This window comes from Danio rerio, chromosome 9 (assembly GCF_049306965.1).
Source record: "Danio rerio strain Tuebingen ecotype United States chromosome 9, GRCz12tu, whole genome shotgun sequence".
Taxonomy (NCBI): domain Eukaryota; kingdom Metazoa; phylum Chordata; class Actinopteri; order Cypriniformes; family Danionidae; genus Danio; species Danio rerio.
This window is the reverse complement of record NC_133184.1, coordinates 10,451,571-10,477,887: the sequence shown is the minus strand read 5'-3', so window position 1 is coordinate 10,477,887 and position 26,317 is coordinate 10,451,571. Positions and strand designations below refer to the sequence as shown.

The 26,317-nt window shown below is 36.8% G+C and overlaps 1 protein-coding gene across 4 annotated transcripts in view; it reads left to right on the top strand.

Annotated features, from left to right (window-relative positions):
• Positions 1-26,317, top strand: part of thsd7ba (thrombospondin, type I, domain containing 7Ba) — a 402,275-nt gene that overhangs the window by 206,836 nt on the left and 169,122 nt on the right. For all 4 annotated transcript variants that reach the window (XM_073912504.1, XM_073912505.1, XM_009304519.5 and 1 more), the window contains 2 exons: positions 518-673; positions 11,672-11,869. In XM_073912504.1, the coding sequence (XP_073768605.1) occupies positions 518-673; positions 11,672-11,869 (354 nt within the window). The remainder of the gene's footprint in view (positions 1-517; positions 674-11,671; positions 11,870-26,317) is intronic.

Below are 26,317 nucleotides of genomic sequence, written 5' to 3'. Positions count from 1 at the left end.
CATTTTCACAAATATTGGGCCATCCTTATTGTCGAACCCAGCTTTTAAGAAAACTACAATTTAAAAATGATTTCCAACCAGTCAAAGTGGCTATTGGGAGTGTCTGTCTAACCCGCCACAGCTGAAATATAACCGCATTTGGTTGGCTGGCGGGTGTTAATGTCAAACCCTGTAAACATATATGTATATACATATATGAGTCCTGATCGAGACGTAATGTACAATTTTTTTGTCTAACACCACATAGTTGGACCCCAATGTGTTCAAAATGTATTCTTTTGCAATAATAGTTTAGCCTAAGAATAATAATTATAAAGAAAACTTCTATGAGAAATATATTTAGTTCTTGAGTTTTGTTTTTTTATCTTAAGTTGTTCACATGTTGGCAATATAAACATATGAATGTATAATACACATATAGCCTATTTAAGTTGAATATTTTACCAAAATAAAGACTAAATTCACTAAACATGGATTTTCTTTCTCTCTACACTTCTATGTCTTTGTCATTGTGTAGTGTCTAGGCCTGTAAATGTGCATCTGTGCACAGGAGATCCGCCTTCTGCAGTGCAGCCCTGCTCCATTCCATGCCCACAGCTGTGCCTGCTCTCATCCTGGTCCTCCTGGGGAGCCTGTATCCACGACAACTGCATGGAGACGCATGGACGAAAAGGTAGGATGATCCGGGAAAGAAATGTCATCAATGAAAAGCAAAACATTCTGCCCTCTTTTTAATAGAAGCTACAAAATCCACTTTTTTTAAATGAATGCTTGTAGCACCTCTCCACTGAGCTTAACCCGAAGCTAACAGAGTATCTAAAACTGACACCACTTCTGGTAAGAGGTGATAACATCTGTTTCTGAAGCGAGCTGTCACAGCACTGCCCTATAATGAGAGAATTTAGCAGAGGGCAGACTGATGTCACTCGAATCAGTCATACAGAAGTGGGGCTTTCAGCCAAAAATGAGTCATTCTGGGCAATCACAGGAATAATCCCGACTTTAACACTGTGCTATTATCCTTCAGCTGGTTTATTGAGACTTGAATCTGGATAAAAAAAATTACCGTAGGGACTATGGTATTTAATTAAAGGTGATATCTGATGCCATTTTTACTTTTGTAGATTTTTTGTGTGGTTAGTTTTCAGTTTTCTGCTGTTTCTGCCAGCTCAGAAATGATGAAAAAACACATGCAGCTGTTTTAGATGTAACTTCTGGATGTAACTATGTAAACCCCTCCACCCCCACACCCCCACATTTGATGAGTTTGCACTACCAACCTGACAAAAGTCTTGTACAAGTTTTCATTTGATATCAGAAGTGACTTTTTTGAAAGGCAAAGCTCTCTAGATTACGGTTATTTAACCAAAATAATGTATTAAAATGTATTAATTTAATCTAGGTCTGACTTTGCTTAGACAAAAGTCTTGTCACTTAACAGAAATAATGTACAGTATAGAATGTAAAGTCATGGTGCAGTGGAAAAAAATACTTATTTTGAATGGTAAAAAGAGTGTTCTTGCAGGACTCCCAAACTTCAGCAAGATTATTTGGATGCATCTTCAAAGCCTCCTCCTTCATCTTAGCCCAGACATGATCAATAATGTTTATGTCTGGTGGCTGGGCTGGCCAATCCTAGAGCACCTTGACCTTCTTTGCTTTCAGGATATTTGATAGTGGAGGCTGAATGTGATGTAATTAAATGTAATGTATATTTATATAGCGCATTTATTGTGTATGGCCACACACACAAAACCCTTTACAATCATTAGGAGGGTCTCTCCACACATCCACTTGGATGATGCGATGGCAGCAACAGGACAGTGGTGCCAATGCACTCACTACACACCAGCTATTGCAGGAGTGGAGAGACAGTAATACAGACAATTCGGTGGATGGGGATGATTGGGAGGCCATGATCGTAAGGGCTGTTTGAGGAACTTTGGCCAGGACACCGGGGTTACACCGCTACTCTTTACGAGAAGTGCCATGGGATTTTTAATGAACACAGAGAGTCAGGACCTCAGTTTAACGTCTCATCTGAAAGACGGCAACCACTGACAGTATAGTGTCCCTTTGACTTTTTTACAGGGCCATTAAGACTCACACAGACAGCAGGTTGAGCACCCCCTGCTTGCCTTTGTAACACCACTTCCAACAGCAACCTAGTTTCCCCATGTGGTCTCCCATCCAGATACTGCACAGGCTCAGACCTGCATAGCTTTAGAGAGTAACCGGTCTTTGGCTGCAGGGTGATATGGCTGTGGCAAAAGTATGAGAAGACTGTGGCTGAAGAATGAGAAAGAGCACTATCCTGCTGAAGAATTTGCCCTCTCCTGTGGTTTGTAATGTAATGGGCAGCACAAATGTCTTGATACCTCAGGCTGTTGATGTTGCCATCCACTCTGCAGATTTCTCGCACGTCCCCATGCTGAATGTAACCTCAAACCATGATTTTTTTCTTTACCAAACTTGACTGATTTCTGTGAGAACCTTGAGTCCATGTGGGTTCCAATAGGTCTTTTGCAGCCTGATCTCACGAGAAAACGTAAGTATTTTACGTTTTGCCAGTTTAGTGGCTAATTCGTATGAATTCGAACGAGTTCAGTCGTACGAAATGGTACGATTTTAAAAAGGAGGCGTGGCACCTGACCCCACTCGTAACCCCAACCGTCATTGGGGGATAAGCAAATCGTACTAAATTGTACGAATTAGATCGTACAAATTCATACAAATTAGCCACTAAATGAAAAAGTTACGAATTGCAGTGAGATTGTGTTGGTCTTTTGCTGTAATAGTGATGATTGGGATGCAGTTTAACAGATCATTCATCTGAAAAATCTACTTTTTGCCGCTTATCCAACTGGTAAACTAGAAGTCAAGTTATTATTTGTTGCTATTACAACTGGGATCGACAGCAAGACTTTTGTCAGGTACTGTAGTGTAGACTGCCAGTATGTTTAGATGTAATTGCTAGATGTAACTAGATGTAACCAAAGACTATAGAATACATAAGACATGTCAATCGTATAGTTTTGAATAAGGGAGAAGTGTAATGTTCAGTATGGCAAATGAAGCCCTGCGTACTAGTAAAGGAGCCAATCATCGATCACTATAAACTGACAGAGAAGCTCCTAACAGATGTCTGCTTTCACAACAGTTTGGTGGTCAACAAACACATTGAAATCTAAAGTGAATACTTGCTTTAAGACATAAGAAATATGTCAGCATAAAACTTGAAATCTGTACGTTTAAATAAACCAAGTGCACTTGAAAACAAAAGTTTTTTTGGTCTTGTAATCTTTATAAAATGAAGGCGAGGTGCAGTCCATCCTGTCAAACACATATCACATGACGGAAGCTAGTACAATGCCCACAAATTTGTGAACAAAGAGTCGCTGTTATTTCTGGAGGAGATTCGCTATCAAGACCAAGTTGTGGATTACTTTAGAAAAGCGAAACGATCAGATGATCATTATCCAGAGGATGATAATGAGTAGAATGACCATAAATGAGATTGGTGTCACAATCTCATTTCTTTAGAGTGCGCATTCGCATTAGCTCGGGCAATCTGAAACTATGCTGATTTTGTTTGATTCAGATGTTTAATTTTATTGCTTGTTCCAAATATGTAATGTAATTGTAAGCTTGGTAAACAGTTTTGTAGAATTTGATGTTTTCCCATTTAGACAGAATGCCCGAGCATACTGCCCGAGAGGCATTTCAAAGATGGCCACCGTGTGAAATAACTTGCCTGGGATGTTGATGTAACTGTCTAATCTATTTAGATTTCATTGCTAGATAAGTCCAACCCTGTCTTCCTGATTCAGTTAAAATTGTTTCAACTCATTAAATAACACTGATTGTGTCCAGGCACATCAGTAGACACGTTTTTCCTTTTTCTTTTTTTTTTTCTTTTCAACAAATCAACTTAACCAAATTTAATGGAAGAATGGGCGTTTTGATACTTTTATATACGGTATTAGGATGGATGTATCTAATAATAATTAAATGAATATTTAAAGTACTGCGATATATTTGCATTTCTATTAATTAATGGTTTTAATTAATAGAAAAATTCTCTCAAGACAAGAAAGATATGCTGTGTATTTTTAAATTGGATTTCTGTACTGGAGGTTTAGTGATTTGTGTCCTCCCAGTGGGAATGTCTGCTTTGTTTTATTTGTTATTTAGAATGCACCTCATTAGACAAAATCCTATTTACTGTTCTCAAATACTTCAGCTCACTACTGTTTCAGAAACGGTTTGGTTTTTGAACTCTAAAGCCTAAAGCTTTCATAAATAGCCAAATCAACTTCTGTCTTACACACTCAAACTCAGATTTCATCAGAAGAGCCTCGTGGATTTGTATGTTTTTGTTGTTTTATTAACGTTTCTGGTGCATCACAAATCTGAAAATGCCCAAAGTCTTGTTTTTTTATCGTCTTTGTGTGATTTGGGGGTGAGTGTAAGCGTATGCGGTGGAATGAATTGAACACGGGCTGGTAATGATTGTAAGTGGCAAATTCTATCCCGCATTAATGTGAGTAGGGAGCATTGAAGTGGGACTGATAAGGTTCTGAAGTATTGGAAGTGAAACGCCGCCTGCAGCCCACCAGTCTTTCCCATGAATAAATCCGATAGCTCCTGTGAACCTTTCAATTATTAATATCCGCAGGGCTGTGTCTCCACCAAATTGTTTTTCACAGTTTGGAGGAGGGCATCGGCCATCCAGGCGATGCTTTTGGTGCCGCTGGTGTGTGAATGGTGTCTGCATGCATGTTCTCTATGGGAATATGTGCTCCACTGTACTGCAGGTGCAGGTGCAGTTTCACAGTGATGTGTAGTTGTAATTTGTTCTTTCAGTGTCCTGGGATTGAGCTGTTGTCATCTTCAAAAGAAGAATGCTACTTTTGGGGCGCAGAGGTGCAGGAAGTTGTTTGTTACACCCTCGGCCTGTCATGTTTATCTTCAGCAAACAAAGCGTACATTTTAGCGCATGGGTTCAAGTGAATGTCATATATTATATGTACAAAAACATACATTTTGTACAACAAAAATACATACATAAAAAAAAATATATATTAACAGATAATGTTAATGTATCAACGAGCTAAATAAATTGTATATTCTAACAAGTATAAATACGCTGGAATATTATATTGACCTTTTTTACTTTATTTAATTGTGTAGGTAATGGGGTACGGTAGAGATCATAGATATATAGGCAAGTGCGGGGAGCAGAAAGAGGGAAATTATTGGCAAAGGACCACTAACCACAAGGTTGTTGGTGCCAACTTCAATATACTTTTTTATAAGGTAAATAGTATTTAGAAGAAGTAGTGTTGTTTACTGCAGTGTTTCTCAACCATGTTTCTGGAGGTCCACCAGCATGTTTTAAATGTCTCCTTCATCTTTCACAGCCATTACAATTTAGTCTCTGCTAATGAACTGATGAACTGAATCAGGTATGGTTAAGAAGACATGGGCTGCTTCTGAAATCGCATACTTCCATACATAAAACGCTAGAAACAGTATGCAAATAGTAGTATGTCGGAATTCATGGAGTTCGAAAAACAGTATGTGAACAGTACCAGAATGACTTATTATTTCCGGCAATAGAATGCCCCGCAAGATAATTCATGAATTAAAATGAAACTGCACAACTCATGCAGGTAGGTCACGTGATCATGACAAAATGGTGAATGTAGTACGTCCGAGTTCTATTCATACTGCTCCATTCATACATTATAGAACATAGTTTTCTAACAACCGAGTACATTTAAATTCAAATGCAGTAACTACTAAGTAGTACGCAGTTTCGAACACAGCCTTGGAAAATCTGAGTTGGTGGTCTCCCAGGAACGTGGTTGAGAAATGATTTACTGTAGGCAAAAAAAGCATGGCAACATCCTATAAATTATTTTAATGTACTAAAATTAGGACAACAGATATTTTTGATTAAACAGGGAATTAAAATTTGTATATTTTTAAATTTGTTAATTTTTGCATCTCTATCTTGATTTTTATATACATATACTGTCAAATTTACAGTAAAATACTGGTATCTGGGCTTGCTAGTATTTTACTGTTAAAAAGCTTTTTTTTGCTACCTTAAGCACTTTATTTTTTTTACCGTTGATTAAAAGACAGTACTTTTTATTGATTTATTTAAAAAAATATTAAAGCTGGCATAATTTCTGTTTGTTTTTATTGATAAACTTAAGGCAAGACACTGTAGGCAAAAATGCCCAGTTTTATGCACCTGAAAATTTGAGATTTGTTCTTGGATTTTGGACTTTTTTCTGTGGAAAGAAAACATCACATAAAGTTCTTCTTTTATTGAAACTTGTTTATCAAATCTTAGTTTGTATCTGTAGATTTCAAAAAGAAAAGTAAAATGTCAAGGAGGGAGTTCTGGGAAAGTCAATTTATGGCTATTCACTGTATAGTATACTTTAAGGAAACTTACTGTTAACCAGGTTACTTTTTTTTTTTTCCTTCAAAATTACTGACATTTTTTTACAGCATAACAAATATATACAAAAGATGTATGGTCATGACGGGCATGGTAATTGTATTAAAAATAATAAATAAATAAATAAATAAATAAATAAATAAATAAATAAATAAATAAATAAATAAATAAATAAATAAATAAAAATCATTGCTACAATAATACCACCACAAAATATAGCCAATTCCCATGCAGTGTAGGAAGACTGCAGCAGGATCACATTTTATACTTGACTTTGATTTGCATAATCGATGGATATTTTGTACCTTTCTAATGCACAATACTTTGCAGCAGGTACATATGAGAATATTCAATCAGCACACAAAAAGAGCCATATCTAAAAACTACACTGAGCTACACACTTTCACAGTCTCATTATTGGCTTGTTGCTTTTGGAAACAAATAGCTCAGAAATAATAATAAAAAGACCCAAAATTGAGCATGTTTTTGCACAAAACTTGTTGCTGTGTATACATACTTACATACTAGTGTTATATATTAGTCACATTTTAAATTCTAATACCTAACAAATGGTTTCTACATGTAATTTACAAAATGATATAGCACACGTCTGTTCTTACATACAGCATATTGTTTATGCCTACTCAATTATGTTGTGCATTAAGTTAAACAAACCCCCTTAAGGTTTAAAATACATGCATCTACATTACATATTCAGATCTCTTGTCCCACAATACACTCTTGTCTTATTGAGTTTGTCATTTTGATGTCAAAGCAATGTTCAGAGCTGTAGGGTGTTTTGATTATTTCAAAGGCTTGGCTGACACTATGATTTTTCCAGGACTGCAGACTCAAGCCCCCCTGCAGGAGTACGAGATGAACCAAATCTCAGCACTGGCATGTACATAGTCAACTTTAGTATCTCACCATCACAGACCATAAACAGGATCAGATGATATCTAGACTGCTAGCGTCCCACCCTCGTATTAGCCATCAGATCATCTTGTTTGATAAATTATGCTTGGAGTGATGCCTGATTCTTCTTTTGCTTCCTCGCACACTGTACTGTAATGCATATTGATGTTGTCTAGAGCTGGGTTTAAGAATGTTTGCCAATTTATGAAATATTAATTAAAGCTGGCCTAATAGGATTTTTTTTTACTTGATAATCTTGATAAATGCTAGTTTTCATACACCTGGTAAATTCAAGATTTTGGGCTTTTGGGATTTTTTTTCAGTTTAGCGGAAATAAAATTTTACACTTTGCTTGTGTCATGAAGGAGACACTGAGAGCAAACTTGCGGATCCACTTGCAGTTTAATAATTGAGGTTGTACAGGCAAGGGTCATAAACAGGAGCAAAACAATATCAAAAGGGTAATCCAATAATCATGGTCAATATGCAGGCGAGAGGCTAGACTAGGCAGCAATGGGTCAAGACGAGAAACAAGGCAAGGATCAAAAACAAACCAGAAGCCATAGATTTTCATTTCAACAGCATCTACTGTACCTAAATCAAACTTCAAATTCTACTTTCAACTAATTCTTATTTGAAGCTATATTAATGTATTGCATTTTTATTTGGCTGTTTTGATGTTGTTTTGATGCATACCGTTTTTAGTAAAAGATACAGATAACTAACATGACTAGTGTCCAAAAAAACAAAACATTCACTTTGATTTCTTTAAATTAAATTAAATTGTAAAGTGGGCCGGGTTTAATCATATCTTATTTAAACATTAGTATATACAAAGTAAAGTAAATAAAAATAAAGTGCAAAATGTTTCGGTATATTGTAAATTATTAATGAATTAAGGATTATTATATATTCTATAATAATTAATTTTTGTTCCATCCATCCATCACTTTGTAATGGAGATGTGGTGACAGCCAATTATGAGCCCATTTGAAAAGCAAAGAGCAAATAGTCATACACCAGGGGCCTCATGTACGAAGACTTGCGTGGAAATCTTACTAAAACATTGCGTACGCACAAAGCTGTAAATGTGCGTACGCAGAAAAAAATTCAGATGTATGAAACACTGCGTACGCCTAATTTCACGCATATTCTTTTGTACATCCGAATGAACGTGAAACTGAGCGCAACATGCACGAGCACAAAACCCCTCCCTGCCTCCTCCCCCGTATGAATATGCTAATGACTATGCTAATGTAAAAACCCAACGAAAAAGCAACGGCAAAAGCAAGCAAAAAGAGAAACTTTGAACAGAATGTGAAATGGAGGTGCTGCTTTCGGAGGTAGACCGGAGAAAAGCGGTGTTATTTGCAAGTTTGTTCGGCGGAATTAACAACAAAAGAAAAAAAATAGAGTGGGAGAGTTTAGCTGATACGGTTAACACAGTTGGGTCTGAACATCGCACTGAGTGCATTTAAAAAAGAATTAGTGTGGTTTATATCTGTAAAACATTGCAGTACCCCTTGCAGTCTCAGTGGCGCACCTCATAAGAAGCATTTGATCGTGTACTGACACGTTCGAGCATAACTCGGCTCGAATCCAGCGTCTGATGAATTCATTCTTCTTTTTTTTCCCCGCTACATATCAGATTTTGCCCACTATTTATCACGAGAAAGACAAGTAGGAATCATCAATAAGTTTGTGCATCATATTTTATTTGCACATTTATTGAATGGAAATGTTTCTGTTTCCCGCATGCAAATTTATCTTCACATAGTGTCTTTATAGCAATGTGCGTGCAGTAGATAGCTCAGATTACATTGGGAAAACAGGCGACCGCTGCAAATTGTGCTTTAATGTTTAGCTGGTCAACTGTATGGTATGGAAATCTTACATACCTACTATATGAACCCGTCTCATACAGACGCCATTGCAAGGATCAGACACTTTGTAGAGAAGAATTTAACACAACTGCCTCTAGGAGTCGCCAATGGAAATAAAACAGACACGCACAAAAAATGTGCGTACGCCTGCCAGAAACCTGCCGTGAACCTGCGCAAATTCCCACGTTCAGTTCATTGTTAGTAAATCCAAACGTGAGCGATTCTGAGCGTGAAACCTGGCGTACGCAAAGTTTTTGTGCGTACGCAGCGTTGATACATGAGGCCCCTGGACACCAAATGAGTAATAAAGGCAGCAAAAAAAAAAAAAAAAAAAAAAAAAAAAAAAAAAAAAACTCAGTAACAGAGGACGGGAATCTACATCATCCCATACCATGTTTTATGACACACTCAGTAGTGCACAATGTAAACCAATGCAAACCAGAATAAGTATATTAATATAATTAGAATAAGTATAATTTTGTGTAAAAAGGTACTATTTGTACTTTTAGAAGAAATTTTAAATTTGACGTATGGGTAGATATATTCATATATTATTAAAAAAAAAAAGCTAAAAAAAATATCCATTCCATAAAATTTGCTTTCCATCACTAAAGTTGAGTAAGACAATACAAGCATCTGCAGAGCAAGCAAATAAAAAAAAATAAAAAAATGAACAATGTTACTTATCTGTAAATCACAGATTATGAACGAGCTGCCTCAAGAAAACATTTCCATACTGTATATGATTATCTTCTTTATTTTTGGTGTAAGAGCTTACAGATTATTTCAAATCATATATGATCAAATTCAAGTCATTTTACTCTGCAGCTATCTTGATATGCCTCTTGGCGTTATGATGGAGCATTCTGTTTGAACGGGGAAACATCAAATTCTTCCAAACTGTTTGCCAAGCTTATGATTACATAATTAGAACAACCAATAAAATTAAACAACAACTGTCTCATAGTTTTGTTTCTAAGGAAAGGGTACCCAATCTAATGTGCATGAGTATTCAAAGGAAAGTAGATCGCGACAGCAACCTCATTTATGACCGTTTTATAGGTTATCATCTTGTGAATTATGCCTCGTCTCATAACACTGATCTTCTGAAGTAATTCACAACTTAGTCTTTATGGCAGATCTCCCAAAACGACTGTGACTCTTTTTTGCTGTCATATGATGTCCGGTTGATGGCATGGACTGTACCTTGCATTTGTTTCATACAGATTACAAAACCAAAAATAATTTGTTTTTATGTGTAGTTGCATTATTTAAAAGTTGTTTCAAGCTTTGTGTGGATATATTTCTCATTTCACACTACACATTTTCCAATTCAAAACCATAGGAGTGACATGTCTTGTGTATTCTATAGTCTTTGGTATGATACAATAAACCTATAGAGATCAATGAAGTCCTGGCTCCCATGTCTCAAATTCCTAGAATGCATTTCATTGTAATGAAACCTTCCTATTTTCAAATCTTCACATCGTGTATTTGGCATGCCTAAATATCATTAATACAACCTAGGCTCATTCTGAAAAACAATATACGTTTCTGGAGGTATGTAGCCAGAAGTACGTATGGCTGCTTTTCATTTTTAAAACGAACGCTAGGGGACGGTATGACGCTGTTCCTTTTCCAGCTTTCCAGCTGACCAAAACACTATTGGTTGGGTTTAGAGGAGGAGGAGGGTGGGTCAGTCAGTCAGTAAGCTAGTCAAACAATCAGTCATCAGCGGCCTCTGGTGGATTTATGTGAGAACAGCAGGCTTGAATGGTCGCAAGAGAAACTGAGATCTCAGAGCGTACAAAGCGACCTCTGGTGGATTTGCGAAAAGAAAAACTGAAAAAAATTTTAAAACATAGCTCTCCAGAAATGTATATAGAGGTACATTTTCAGAATAAGCCTGGGTTGGATGAATATGGTCCGTAGAAGCTGTGTAGAGGGCACTAACAGTCAGAATTTAAACAAGAGTGCCCTCTCTTGGTCTGGCAATACACGGAGACCTATTTACCTGCAGTGTCCTGCCTTCAATAAAAAACACTCAGCCACACAATGTTGTTTTTCCTTAGTGTTTAATCTGCACTTTTAGGTGTAATATTTTCATTTTCCAGCAATATTTCAGTCATGACTGGCATCTCAGTTTGCAGTCATAGCTCATAGCTTTACAAATGAGTGAATGAAAAGAGTGTATTCAGGCAAATTACAGCCGAGCGGGAGGAGGAATTTATTCTGCTAACAAAAGCTGTGACAGAAAGCCTTTTCAAATGAGTTTCTATTACAGGCATATTTAGCCACCGCTAGAGTTTCTGTTCAGAACTCACTGGTCAGAAACTGGCACTGATTTTCCCCTCACAATGGCTCTAATCCACCTGTCTGTGGGTCGGTTTCGCAGGCTTCAAGCAGAGGAGGAGGGATGTGCTGGAGGAAGGATCTGGAACCGAGAACTGTGCTCATCTCCTGGAGTCAATGCCCTGTGAGGATCCACTGTGCTTCCGGTGGCAGGTGCAGATGGAGAGTGCTTGTGTGCCCAGCAATGGCACCTGCGGGAATGGAACCAGGACACAAACTGTGGCTTGCATCAATTCACAAGGTATACAGATACAATGTTTTAGTTTTTTTTATACTGAGGGATTTTGAAATTCGGGTATGTGTGTGTGTTTGTGGATGCGCTGATGTTCAAAAGTTTTTTGAGGTTGCTAATGCTTACTGAGACTGCATTTACTTCAATAAAAATACATTATTTTGTCCAATGCCATTTCAATTCAATATATATATATATATATATATATATATATATATATATATATATAAATAATAAGATTTTTTTTTTCTCCTAGTAGTAGTAGTATGAAAAATGGTTATGGAAATGATGTTAGTGAGGCCAGCGCTTAACCTGTTGTCTGTGTGGGTCCTAACGCCCGAGTATATTGATGGGGACAATCTGTGGTCAATAAAAATTCCAGGATGTCCTTTGAAAAAAAGAGTTGGGGTTTAACCCTGGCATCCTGGCCAAATTTGCCAACTGTCCATCATGGCCTCCTTACCCTCCTCATATCAAAAATGGCTTCATCACTCATCACCACCAATCAGCTGGTGTGTGGTGTGTGGTCTGGCACAATATGGCTACCGACGCTGCGCTGCACACTGGTGGTGGATGAGGAGATTCCCCAATTGTGGTATTGAAAAGAGCCTATTAAATACATTGAAAATATTATCAAATACATAAAAGCAATTTTGCTGTACATATATATATATATATATATATATATATATATATATATATATATATATATATATATATATATATATATATATATATATATATATATATATACACACACACACAAAGTTGAAGTCAGAATTATTTTTTATTTTATTTCTGTTTAACGGAGAATACATTTTTTCAACACATTTCTAAACATTATAGTTTTTATAACTCATTTCTAATAACTGATTTATTTTATCTTTGCCATAATGATAGTAAATAATAGTTTACTAGATATTTGTAAAGACATTTCTATACTGCTTAGAGTGACATTTAAAGACTAAAATAGGTTAACTAGGCAGGTTAGGGTAATTAGGCAAGTTATTGTATAATGATAGTTTGTTCTGTAGACTATCACACATACTGTAAAAAATTTCCTTGCTTTGTTAAACATCATCTAGGAAATATTTAAAAAAGAAAAAAAATATTAAAAGAGGGGCTAATAATTCTGACTTCAACTGTATATATATATATATATATATATATATATATATATATATATATATATATATATATATATATATATATATATATAGTGTAGTACTGATATGGTTTTTTATAAACATTGAGAAATTACATCATATTTTTTTTACACACACTTTTCACACTGTTCAATTTTGTGTATTTGATAATAATTTAAAAAACAGAAGCATCCAGGTTTGTCAACAAGAGACGTTGTTATGTTTCAGCTTTTCTGTCTATAATCAGATTATTTTACTACTTCAGGCCAAGGATGCTTTCAAAACCATCAGTTCAAAAACATCACTGATTATAGAGATAGTAATATTGCCTCACTTACAGATTTTAGTCAATTATTCACTTTTTTTTTTTTTAAGTCTGAATCTTATGTTCTCTGAATGTTTTGGAGAAGCTCAAGAAGTTATTTTCTTTTGTTTATTTATTTATTTTTCATGGCTTTGTGTTGATTGCGCTGACATACAGGAGACAATTATTAAGAATTTGTGCTTTCTCTTGGCTTCTGATTTAGTGGTGTTTTTGGCATTTCTATTTTTTTTTTTCTTTTATAATTGGAAATGTTGTTCTCTGGTGTACATTGAAAAGTGCTGATATTGCTTTCATTATAATCATGAAAGCTGTCTAAATCTATCTACATCACATCTGCACTTTTTTATTATGAGACAATTAGCGACAGCATAATTAGTCTATGGTGTGAACACTCAAGCGTTTTCATCCATGAATATTTTTGATATACACTGTATTTATGACTCAAGCTGGTGTTGATAATGCTAATGCGTCATATAGTGAAATCATCTAGACTTTTCAGAATGGCACTTTTCTTTCCTTCCTTTTGTTTTGTTTTTAATTATCCACATAGTTTTGCCTACCTTCTCTGCTTGAACAAATGGACCTCCACATTGCGCGTATTTAAAAGAAAATAAAAATTGTGTGCAAATTAGGACCCGTTTGTCTGATGAAAGATGCATTAAATGGCCAATGAAACCCCCTTCTTTCGGTTTAAGCCTACCTCAGAATTTTTTTAAAGAGTGCTCCGAGATGGGCGTGGAGCTCTGCGAGCAGAGGGAGAAGTGGGCATGGCCTGCAGAGCAGGGTAAAAAAAGGAAAGCGAACAACTGTTGTCAGTTGGCTCAAAAAAATGAGACACAAACTGCGAGGAGACCCATGATTTTATACTTTACAAAATTAAAATGCAAATAAACAAGCAGTAAGTAATTTAATGTCATGCTACATTTGTTATTCATAATTTCATATACACAGAACCACAATTTGTTATATGATTATAAAGATTATCATGTTTATATAAACACTATAAATGAGAAGGACTTCTCTCCTCTTCAATCCCCAGGTCTGAATGCAGATACAGTGGATAGCATAGCAGCAGGTCTCTTGTCCTGTCTAATCCAGCCATTAACCCTGTTGCTGATCTGGAGGGTTTTAAATATATGGCAAACACAGCAGCACAGAAATAGGCGATGTGTATGAATGATAACGAACTCAATTGATAAAAGACAAAGCCTGCCATTCTCCAATTCTCGTACAGCACTCTCGACAAAAATGCTAGCTGCAAACCAACAGCTTTGCTGTATTGGCCCTGACAGAATTGCGGGGAGAACATGCAACAGACCCATACGACCCGTACTGTGCACTGATACGGTCTCACCCAGTCATTGGGTTTCACAGCCAGGGAGGTGTGCCTTGCCTTCGGAAAGCACATGCTCTCATTAAGAAGCAGGGTCTTCTCATAGGATAAGAAAACTACTCTTTGAATAATAATGAGAAACCGATGCATCATCACTTCACTAGCATTTGAGGATATGTTTCTAATTTTGATCCCGCCCCAAAAATTGTTTTAAACCTAGAAGATAAAATTAGCTGACAAAAGCTCTAAATTATCCAGATTTCCCACAATTATAGCGGACAGGTGCTAATGTTGTCTTAACTGATGCTCAACACACACAAATCTGGTAAAATCTCTAAAAAAAAAAAAGTACTCCAGGGAGTCTTGAACATTTATAAACACATTCGTATTTAGAGATTTTTTTTTATTACAACACCTACACGACCCGCGGATTTTCCGCAGCGTCTGTGGATATAACCGCCATCTGCGAAACACAAATATATAAATACATATACTGTGTAAAAATATATACATATCTCTCCACACCACCACCCGTGTGCAGCATCCACTTGGATGATGCGACGGCATCCACAGGACAACGGCGCAAGTGTGCTCACCACACCACAGCTATTGGAGGAGTGGAGAGACAGTGATAATTGGGAGGCCATGATTGTAAGGGCCGATTGAGGGACTTTAGCCAGGACACTGGGGTTACTCTCCTACTTTTTACGAGAAGTGCCATGGGTTTTTTTAATCACCACAGAGAGTCAGGTTTAACGTCTTATCCGAAAGACGGTGTCTTGAAAAATATCTAGTAAAATATTATTGACTGTCATCATGCCAAATATAAAACAATTCAGTTATTAGAGATAAGTTATTAGAACTATTATGTTGAAAAATGTGATGAAAAAATATTTTCGTTAAACAGAAATTGGAAAGGAAATTTATTTATTTATTTATTTATTTATTTATTTATTTATTTATTTATTTATTTATTATTATTTTTATTTTTTTAATGAGCAACCATTTTAGATAAAGACCTTTCATTGTGCCTTGTGTCTGCATTGATTTATATTTACATTCAGATTAAGGATGCAATGATTTATAGATGATCCATGACTTCACGCTTTAAGGTCCACTTTAAGTTATCATTTATGTCTGCAGGGCAAATTATGCAAGACAAGTAGCATGAAGCATAATCTACCGTAATAATGTGTTTTATTTTTATTATTTTTTATTCTTTTTTTTGCCAGTAGAACTAAAAAATGTCACATCTAAAGGATTCTAACAATCACATTGCCTTTCTATAAGTTATTAATGCAGAGTTCTTCAGCTAAAAAGTACAAAGTCAATGTATTCCATAATAATTTGGATATCTAAGCATTCTATTATTGAGATTTCAGGCCTTTAAGAGCAGAAACCTGAAATATCGGCCCATACCATGTCAATGTCATACTCTTTCATTAGCGCATTACATTAACTGATACTTGGCTAAAGAGCTGTCTGAAAGCATTTCTCTCAACAGCACTGGAGATCGGATAGTGTGACCTGTTTTAACCTAGATGTGTAATTTATGAGAGATGCCATGAAGATGAGGATTCTGGCTTAGTGAACTTGATAAAGCCGCAGTGAGACCTTAATAGCTCATCTTCACAACTTGTGGGACTAATTGCAGCCTTTTTGGATGTTTTATTATTGCGTTATAAATTATAGCTGGGCATATTAAGAAGGCAGGGAGGAATCCAGTTAAATGAACTAATTCATGTTCCTGAAGAGAATTGACACACAGGGCTGAGAGTGGGAATGGGACATAATTAGAAGTGGAGATTTCTTCCAATACTTAATTCTAGTTAAAAACACATCAGACGCTTGGTCTTAAGTCAACTGCAGTGTCAAATACTCTGTTTGATCTTCCCTGCACATTAATTGATTGGCTAATTGGTGTAATTTGACACAGGCAGGTGTTTTGGCAGGGAGAAAGAGCATCTTGTTATTTTTTTTCATTTGTGAATTCATTATTTCAGACTTGATGACTATAAAGGTCCTCAGTGTTATTGTACAAATTTAGTTTGACCTCATTTTCAGAAGAGCAGCTCTCTCATTTAAATACAGTGTTGCTGTGTGGAATTTAATTACCCAGTATTTATAGGTAAAACAAATTTGCTTAGCGAAAAAGCTAGTAATCATAGCTAACAGCATCAAAATGACTCTCTTGATTTTGATAATTAGGTTGATGAGAAGTCTGGCGAAATTATGCATGAAGAGGCTCGGGCGCTCTGTTGTTTAACCTTTCAGCCCAAACCTAAGAAAGAGAATGGCAGTGTAATAAAGAATGTCTTTGGTGGGAGGGACGTGTTGTTTTCAGTACTGTTTTCTTGACTTCCCTTTGCTGGAGTTAATTGGGCTCTGGAGGACAAGGCATTTTCTTCAATCCTGCTTTATTTCCCTGGAATGAACATAATAATGCATGAATGTGAGGGTCTGTTCCTTTCTGACTGTGAGATGGGGCATTTTTCTCCACTGTGGTGTTCAGAGCGCTCCAGTTTACTGGCCAGTTAAAGTTCATTGCGTAGTGATCTATATCCTTCTGTTCTGTATTCAAGGGCAGGACTGAACTCTTTTTATGGGCCGGCAGCTCTTAAGAGACACCTGTCATACAGTTCACAGCCTGATTGAAATCCAGCTACAGCCTTGAGTGTCTTAGCACATCTCTAGAGTATACACATCCGCATCACTGGACTTCTGAAGATCTCCATTTGGTCTGGTCCATATTCCAGGTCATTTTGGCCAATGAGATGAAAAGAAGCCATCTGATTGACAAGTTCCCAACACTAGTTTACCTTATTCATGTGATGCTGGTGAATGGTTTTGGTGATACTAATAAGATAATTAGAGGAGTAGTTGTCTTTTTCTTTTAGTACATTTTGCTAGAACTAGGTTGTAATTATTTTTGATTTCAGAGTTGATTATTCATGGCAATGGTTCAACAAGGTGTTTGAAACACTTAGGGTGCTTTCACACTAGCACTTTTGGTCCGCACCTGGGTTCGTTTGACGTCATAGTACGGTATGTTTAGCTAGTCTGAATGTGTCTTCTGAAAGAGGTGGTCTGGGGTATGGTTCATGTGAACTCTGGTACGGTTCACTTCTGGTATAAATGCAATCGTACCAAATAACGGAAGTGAACCTCGAACTGTACAACAAACTATCGTTTTCATAATAGTCATTTGTGTGTGTGTGTGTGTGTGTGTGTGTGTGTGTGTATGTGTGTCACATATTGTACCTTGGTCACAAGCGAGACTGAACCAGGGCAAACACAGTGATGTCTGCTTGTCTCCTCCAAAAACAGCTTCTGCAGACACTGTGTGATGTTCTGAATGTTTATAATATTTTTGCGGCAGATGGACGCGAGTCGCTTTCTGTATGTCCAAAACCTAAATGATTCAGTAAAAGCAAATCGACCGTGATGTGCGGAAGTCTTTCCATTTTGGCACTTTGCTAAGGTGACTGTTGCCTAGCAACAGCCGTAAACAAAACAGCAGCTCAATAGCCCCTTTCACACATACAGACCTTTCCGGAAAATTACCGGCAATTTTCCGGAAAGGTCTGTATGTGTGAACAGGCCCTTTTTGAAAATACCGGTAAATTCGTTCTGGCTATTTTCCGGATAGAGAAGTTGTAACATTACCGGTAATTTGCCGGAATGCTGCGCTGTGTGAATGCAGAAGGAAGATTGCCGGAAAGAGCGCGTGCATGTCTAGAACATGCTGACGTGAGACGTCTGCTTTAGCCAATCAGAACATTCAGACCCATTCATGTCCGCGCGGTTTATGAAAATAAAAGCCTTTGAATATTTTACCAGACATATTTAGCTGCTGGATGTTAGTCAGATAACGCTTATATGTTCATCTTAATGTCAACCGTGTAAATAATGATCGATAAGATGCTTATGATAAGCCGTTGTTTGAACGCCAGCACACATACATTTCATGTGCATCTCGACATGCAAAAGTGTTTCTCTATATTTCATCGAAGTTGTTCACAACACTGATCCATCCACAGAGTTTGTAATGTAGTCAAATGTTTACAAACACAAGCCAAGCAATTTAGAGCTCATTTCTGGTTAGTGATGTCAGAATTTACCGGTATTTTGGAATGGATGTGTGAATGGTCTTTTCCAAAAAAATTCTGTAACGTCCTCGCCTGTGTGAATAGCATTTTTTTTATTTTTATTTATGCAAATGGACTTGCAATTGGAAGTTCTGTTCATGGCATTTGCTGTGTGTACGATGTGCCTCTGCTTTTGGTTGTAATGCGAAGTAAATCTACACTTTGTTGAAAAAAGAATTAACTTCATATTTTATTATGTGTCAGAGCCACACAAAACTGCACGAATACCCATAATTTAACAGTAGTAAATCAGGCTGCATGATTCATGTAAACACTCTACTCACATAAAATTAGCATCTGACCGGGAAATAAACATATTCAATAAGGTCAGGCAAAATATCAGCATAATTCTTCCCTGCGTGTGTGTTTACAGATAATACTGTTTTAATACCTCGGGTGTAAGCTGTTAGTAAATCTGGCCCTATATATTCTATTGACCACACTACTGTGAGTATAAAATTTATTTGAAGCTTAAACTAAAAGTAGCATGAGCCAACATTCCAGTATGTAAAGAAAGAATGGCTTGAATTGTCGAGGACACAGCAGTGTGAAATGACTCCTGGGAGCAGAATAAAGACGACAGCGCCTTTATAATGGCCACTGCGAAGTGTCCTATCAAAGTCAAAGAATGCCCTGTTTCAATGGAATTAAATAATGTTTCAGCTCCTGGTGCTGCAATACCCTCCCCGCGTGAACTTCTCCATGCGTCCAGTGGTTTAGTTCTCCAGTATGGAACCCACGCTGTGGCCAGTCTAATAAGGGTTCTTGTCAGTGAAGATCTCTCACTATCAGCTCCAGGTGTTTCTGCTTGCCAGTTTCCCTTAAGTCTTCAACTCCGTCAAGCAAACGAGGAGTGGCAGTTTCCATCTCTGGACTCTGTAGCAATTCCGCATTTCCTTAAAGGAATTCAAATAGACTAGCAAAGTCCTCGGAGAAACAGAATTTGTTCATTATTTTCACAGCACTTCAGGTTCAGTGTGCAGCCCCCGTGTTCATTTACTCTGATGACAGAAGCTCTATTACACCGAGGTGTGAAGTGAAAAAAAAGTCATAAATAAAGCAATTTCTCTGACGTCTGCGAATGTTTTACTGCATCCTATTAGAAATGCTCTTATTTATTTTTCACTTTTTGTAGCATTTCTACACCTCCAGCTGGCATGATGAGGCGGTGTGGTATGATGTCACATCTGAAGCCCGTGTGTCAGTCTGTACGCTTAAAGCCAAGGCCTATCTCTAAAGTGGCATATTGAGGAAGTCAGTAATTTAACTTTGTGTCAGCAGCGCATTACTCAAATTCATTCAATCTTGTAGTCGCAGTTGTAATTTTATGCTGGTTTATGACCTCAGCGTTGTAGTTCTCCAGCACTGCCAGAAATTCACAGACCACAAGAGAGTGGCGATATAATATAAGGATCAAGGTCACCTTCCTTCGTTTTTCCACTTTAATTTTCAGCACAGCAAAATCGTTGTGACCTCTGGCTAATCAACAGCTGAATCTTGGTGTAATTATAGCTAACGTCAAACTCAACACCACTGGAATCGATACATATAGGACTAAATCAGCAACTGGTGGACAGATGGAGAAAAATCAATTGCAGAATACATGTGAAATTTTCAACGACTTGTTATTATTTTAGAGCTTTATTTTTATTTAAGCTGCTTTTCTTGCTGAGCTCTTAGTATCTATGCAATACTTTATCTTTTCACCTGTTTACTGATATATTTTCAGAGCAATGTGCTTGCAAGGTTACCTTTCTGGTGTGGATAATTTATTGCTAGTGTTGTCTGAGGTAACATCTTGATGCATGCAATTTATTAAATATGTCTCATTCTTTATGTGGTGAGCACATTTATTTATTATAAATTACATACAGTTTTTATTATTATAGCTCAATGGATTTATATCGCCAAACCAATTCTTGGTGTTTAATAGAGTGTATTTTTAGGGTTTAGGCAAGCAGGGTTAGTGGCAGTCTATATACTGTAGTGTGGGAACATTCAATTTGAAGAATTACCATAGATTCATTTATGAGACGAGGAAAGAGTGTTGTTTTGTTTAGTGTTATTTTTTAATGATTATAGTATGTTATGAGTGATCCACACAAATTGATAAAATTGATCCAAATGCAGTTTATTAACAGGAATGATCAGGCAAGCAATGGTCAACACTGGGGCAATCAGGTACATATAGAGAATCCAGAGTCATAGTCACATTACAAGCAAGTGGTCAGAAGGCAGGCAGCAGACAAGAATAAACACTAAAACAAAGCAAGGATCAAACACAGCAAGACAAGGCAAATAAAACACGTGGTAAAGTTCACAAACAAGACTCAGCAAAGATGTTCAAGGTTTCTCAGCAAAAATGTGTGTGTGTGCTGTGTACATAGTCCTTGTAATTAGTCCACAATGATCATCCGGGTGTGAGTGTGTGCAATCAGTGGAATCTAGAACCGGTGCATGTGAGTGGTGCATGACTGGATCTTGTAGTCCATATATTTGTAGTTGTTTAGCGAACTGCTTGTTTAGGATTAAATCGCTGGTGATTGTGACAATAGTATAGTTAAGTATAGTATAGTGCACATCTCTGCTCACTCATTAAAAGTTGCCAGTGTTAGAAATAATATCAGTGTTAGTTAGTAATATTAATATTATTATTATTATTATTATTATTATTATTATTATTATTATTATTATTATTATTATTATTATTAAATCAATATGCTTTGTTTGCTTCATGTCAATATCAGTGATGAAAAGCCTCACTTGTACGTTTTCTCACCTGTTTACATTTTCTTTTATACATTTTCTCAGTTATTAAATTTATTTAATAAATATAAAGTTTAAAAGGGCATGATTTATTTGATATCAAACTCATTTTGATATTATGAATGTTTTATAAACTGATAAATGTTCAGTATTGACCACCAAACCTAATTTATACTAATGATAACCTTTTTTTATTTCACATCACCTTTGCACACGCACAAATACACCATCAAAACTGTAGCATTTTATAGGAGTTAGAGCCCATAATATTAGTTCTCATTCTCTATCTAGCCTTTCACATGTGCTTTAGTCTTTTCTGACGTTAAAATGCTAATATCATCTGCCAGGTATCCACGTGGGGTGACAGGATGATGTGCTGATCAATGAGTACTGTAATCTATGCAGCAGATTAGAGGGTTGCCGCTGTGTGGTCTGTCCCAATAAGGCCATTTATCTCGTCTGAGTGTGCTGTAATCAGGGACGCGTTTGATGGATCTCACAACATCCTGCCCTTCTCTGCTCTGAGCTGAAGGAAAACACGTGCCACTTCATGCAGGAGCACTGAGTCTTGTGCTTGTTTACTGATCTAAAGAAGAGTTTAGTTTAGAGATGCACTGAAATGACAATTTTGGGCTGAAACAGAAAGTTCTGCATGTACTTTGAAACCAAAAATGCTTAGTAATAATGATTTAATATTCTATTAAATTATATAATTTAGTAATATTTTTAAATTAAACTCAATAACTTATATTATATATATTATACTATTATTAAAAGAAGCAAGCCAATAAAATAACCACATTCCCAGCTTTGCCATGACAGCGCAGTAGCACTATTGCAAGCAGCAAGAACAAATCTGCACTCACCAACCGCTTTATTAGGTACACCTGTACAACTGCTTGTTAACGCAAATTTCTAATCAGCCAATCACATGGCAGCAACTAAATGAATTTAGACATGTAGTCATGGTGAAAACAATTTCCTGCTGTTCAACCGAGCATCAGAATGAGGAAGAAAGGTTATTTAAGTGACTTTGAACATGGCATGGTTGTTGGTGCCAGAGGGGCTGGTCTGAGTATTTCAGAATCCGCTGATCTACTGGGATTTTCATGCAAAACCACTGTAGGGTTTACAAAGAATGGTCTGAAAAAGAGAAAATATCCTCTGTTGATCCCAGAGGTCAGAGGAGAGTGGCCAGACTGGTTCGAGCTGATAGAAAGACAACCGTAACTCAAATAGCCACTCATTATAACTGAGGTATGCAGAAGAGCATCTCTCTAAATGCACAACACGTTGAACCTTGAGGCGGATGGGCTACAGCAGCAGAAGATTACACCAGGTGCCTGTCAGCTGAGAACAGAAAACTGAGACTACAATTCATGCAGGCTCGCCAAAATTAGACAATAGAAGACTGGAAAAACGTTGCCTGGTCTGATGAGTCTTGATTTCCGCTGTGACATTGGGATGGTAGGGTCAGAGTTTAGCGTCAACAACATGAAAGCATCGATCCATCCTGCCTTGTATCAACAGTTCAAGCTGGTGGTTGTGGTGGTGTAATGGTGTGGGGGATATTTTCCTGGCACACTTTGGGAACATAAGTACCAACCGAGCATCGTGACAACGCCACAGCCTACCTGAGTATTGTTGCTGACCATGTCCATCCCATCCCATATCCATGTCCATGACCATATTCTTTCAGCAGGATAACTCGCCATGTCATAAAGCGCAAATCATCTTAGACTGGTTTCTTGGACATCACAATGAATTTACTGTACTCAAATGGCCTCCACAGTCACTAGTTCTCAATCTAATAGAGTACCTTTGGAATGTGGTGGACCGGAAGATTCACATCATGGATGTGTAGTTGACAAATCTGCTGCAACTGCGCGATGCTATCATATCAATATGGAGCAAAATCTCTGAGGAATATTTACAGTACCTTGTTAAGCCTATGCTAGGAAGGATTAAGGCTTTGTAGGGGCTTGTGCACATCACTCTACTCAGACATGTGCGGAGCCACATTTGCTATTAAAGAGCCCCTATTATGGGTTTTTGAAAACGACCTTTCATGCAGTCGGTATCACAGCATTAAGTGAATGAAAACATTTAGCTGAGGTCTAAATCTAAATGTACACCTTGTTAAAAAATACAGACTTTTTAATAAAAGATTAGACTCAGAGTTGTTTAAATGATTCGTCGTTCTTTCAAATCTTTTGGCTGTTCATATCAACATCGACACAAAACAATACCAAATATGAAGTGCCGGATCTGGCAATAATCTACCCTGCAACGGGGGATTTGTCTGCCATTTGTTAAAGGAAGGATCAGAAAAAACTATTGATGTATGGGACTTTGTCAGAGCTTGACAGGAACTTTCTGTTGACAGTTCATGGATTAGTTTCTTCCACAAGTGTAAGTAAATATGATTAAAATGGTTGCCTCGTTGTTTTCTTTAGCTAGCAAAATATGTATTTAATTGTGTTTTTCCTTTACTTGTCATCGCTTCACATGGCTTGTGCTGTATCTGGTTACCTCTTTATAATCTTATATTGCGTCTAAAGCCATGTTGAAAACTCAACTCGTGCCACTTTCTTTTTACGGATTTAAACCCGGGAGAAACCCACGTGAGCACGGGGTGAACAGGTAAACTTTGCACAGAAACGTTGGCTGGCTCGGTAAGGACTAGAACTGGTGACTTTCTTGCTTTGAGGTAACAGTGCTAACCACTGGGCCACTGTGCCACCCATCTATAGTGGCTTAGGAATCGTCTGATTGGTGAATCATAAATTGAATAATGCGGGGCCGGCTGCAAGCAATCATAAGCTCTTGATCCTCTCGAAATTAGTTTAAAAATAAACTTCACTTCATGTTGTGTTGTACAATAGAAGATATTAAAGACAGGTGCCAGTATTGCAACTGGTACATTGAGCAGGCACAATATTATGATATTCCTTCAAAAACAGATTGTGGAGACAATTTAATCATTCACATTCAAAAATCGTCATAACACACACTTCTACTTTCAATTTTGTGCAAATTTCTCATGATCAGTGCAGGTCTGTTTGTTCATTGGCCAGACATTTAAGAAAAACAATTCAGTCATTAAATGAATTCAGTCATGCTTTGCTTGGTGTAAACGCTGTCATTTTAGAGACATAACGTAAAGATACAAAACATTAAAAGAAAGTTTTTTTGTGATAAATATTTCACAACAATGCTGTGTCCTGGGTCAAATGTACTCTGTACTTTTTTCACACGTTCACACTCTGTTCCACAATGAGACAATGTTTTTGGGCAACAAAAACAAGCAAATGTGTGACCGTAATGAGAAAAATTTGCAAGCTTGAAAGTTACATTTTATGGTCACACTTTATGGTGTCTTGTGTTCAGAGTCATGCAAACCAAACCAGAGTTCATCTGGAAGTAGACCGAGACCCATATTTCTATGGCATGCATTAAGGCTCAGATGGCAGCTTTCACACTTGCTCACATGAACAGCGCTGCCAAAGCTATTGAATCAGTTTCCTTTAATTAGAACTAGAAATGAGAATTTACTGTATTTACCAATTGCACAGGAGTACTGTACATTAAAATTATTTCCAGGAAAGGGAGTCAGCTTTTATAGCACATTACACATTAAATAAAAATAGTATTGCATGTGATACTGATTCACGTTTTAGTAGGATAATAGGAGATACAAAGAACTGCCCATAGATCATAGGAGGGCAAGAATTAAATGTGACTTATCTATGAATTATCTATAGGATAAGATACTTCTTCCCCTCTCGGATGTCTTGTGCCACTAATCTAACAATGGCTGGGGAAAATGCTTGTCAAAATCAGCCTGCATAGACCCTATTAGACTACATAATCTTATGACTGTAAAAACTACAGCTTTTTTATATTTTATAAAATAAAAAAGGTAATTAAATGAAAGTAACAATTGTTGAATTGGCATGTTAATAAAAGCCTGCAAATCTACTGTCAGCTGATCATGTTCAGCATATATATTCATGGTAAAAAGATAGGACACCCTATAAAAATCAATTTTTTTATCCATATCAGGACATAAAATTGGCTTTGGCAGGTCTTAAAATTAGGAAGGAAAAATAACAACACAACAATCTATTGCATTACAGCTAATCAACTGATCATCAGCAGACGTTTTAGCAGTTTTTTGGTCTGAAGTCTTCAGATGTGGTGTCTGTCTGACAGCTAAAGCATAAACATGTCAAAATTAAGGTCAAAATTGGGTCTTGTAACAAGACAATGATCCCACCACACCAGCACACCTACAACACAAAAGCTGAAGAAAAAATACAATAAAACAAGGTTTGCAATAGTTCAGTCAAAGTTCAAAGCTTATCCTCACTGGCGAGAGTTGTGCAAAATACTCCTAAACTCCTTTAGAAGGATATTTGAGAGACTAATAAGGTTATGCAAAATATATATTACTTTAGGTAATTACTGCTGACAGTGGATCTACAGGCATCTGAATGGTTTGGTGTTTTAAGTTTGTCACTCATGGCTTGTCTATCTTTCCTTTATAAATAATAAATATTGTGTGGGATTTCATGTGGTGTTGTTCATCTGAGATTTTATCTTCCAAATTTTAAGACCTGCCAAGGACCATATTGTTTGTTTCATTATGTCCTAAAGCCATGAATTCAATAGGATGTCCTAACTTTTTAAAATGACTGTACATGTATCAAGTGGGAATCGGTCAGTGAAAAGACACAA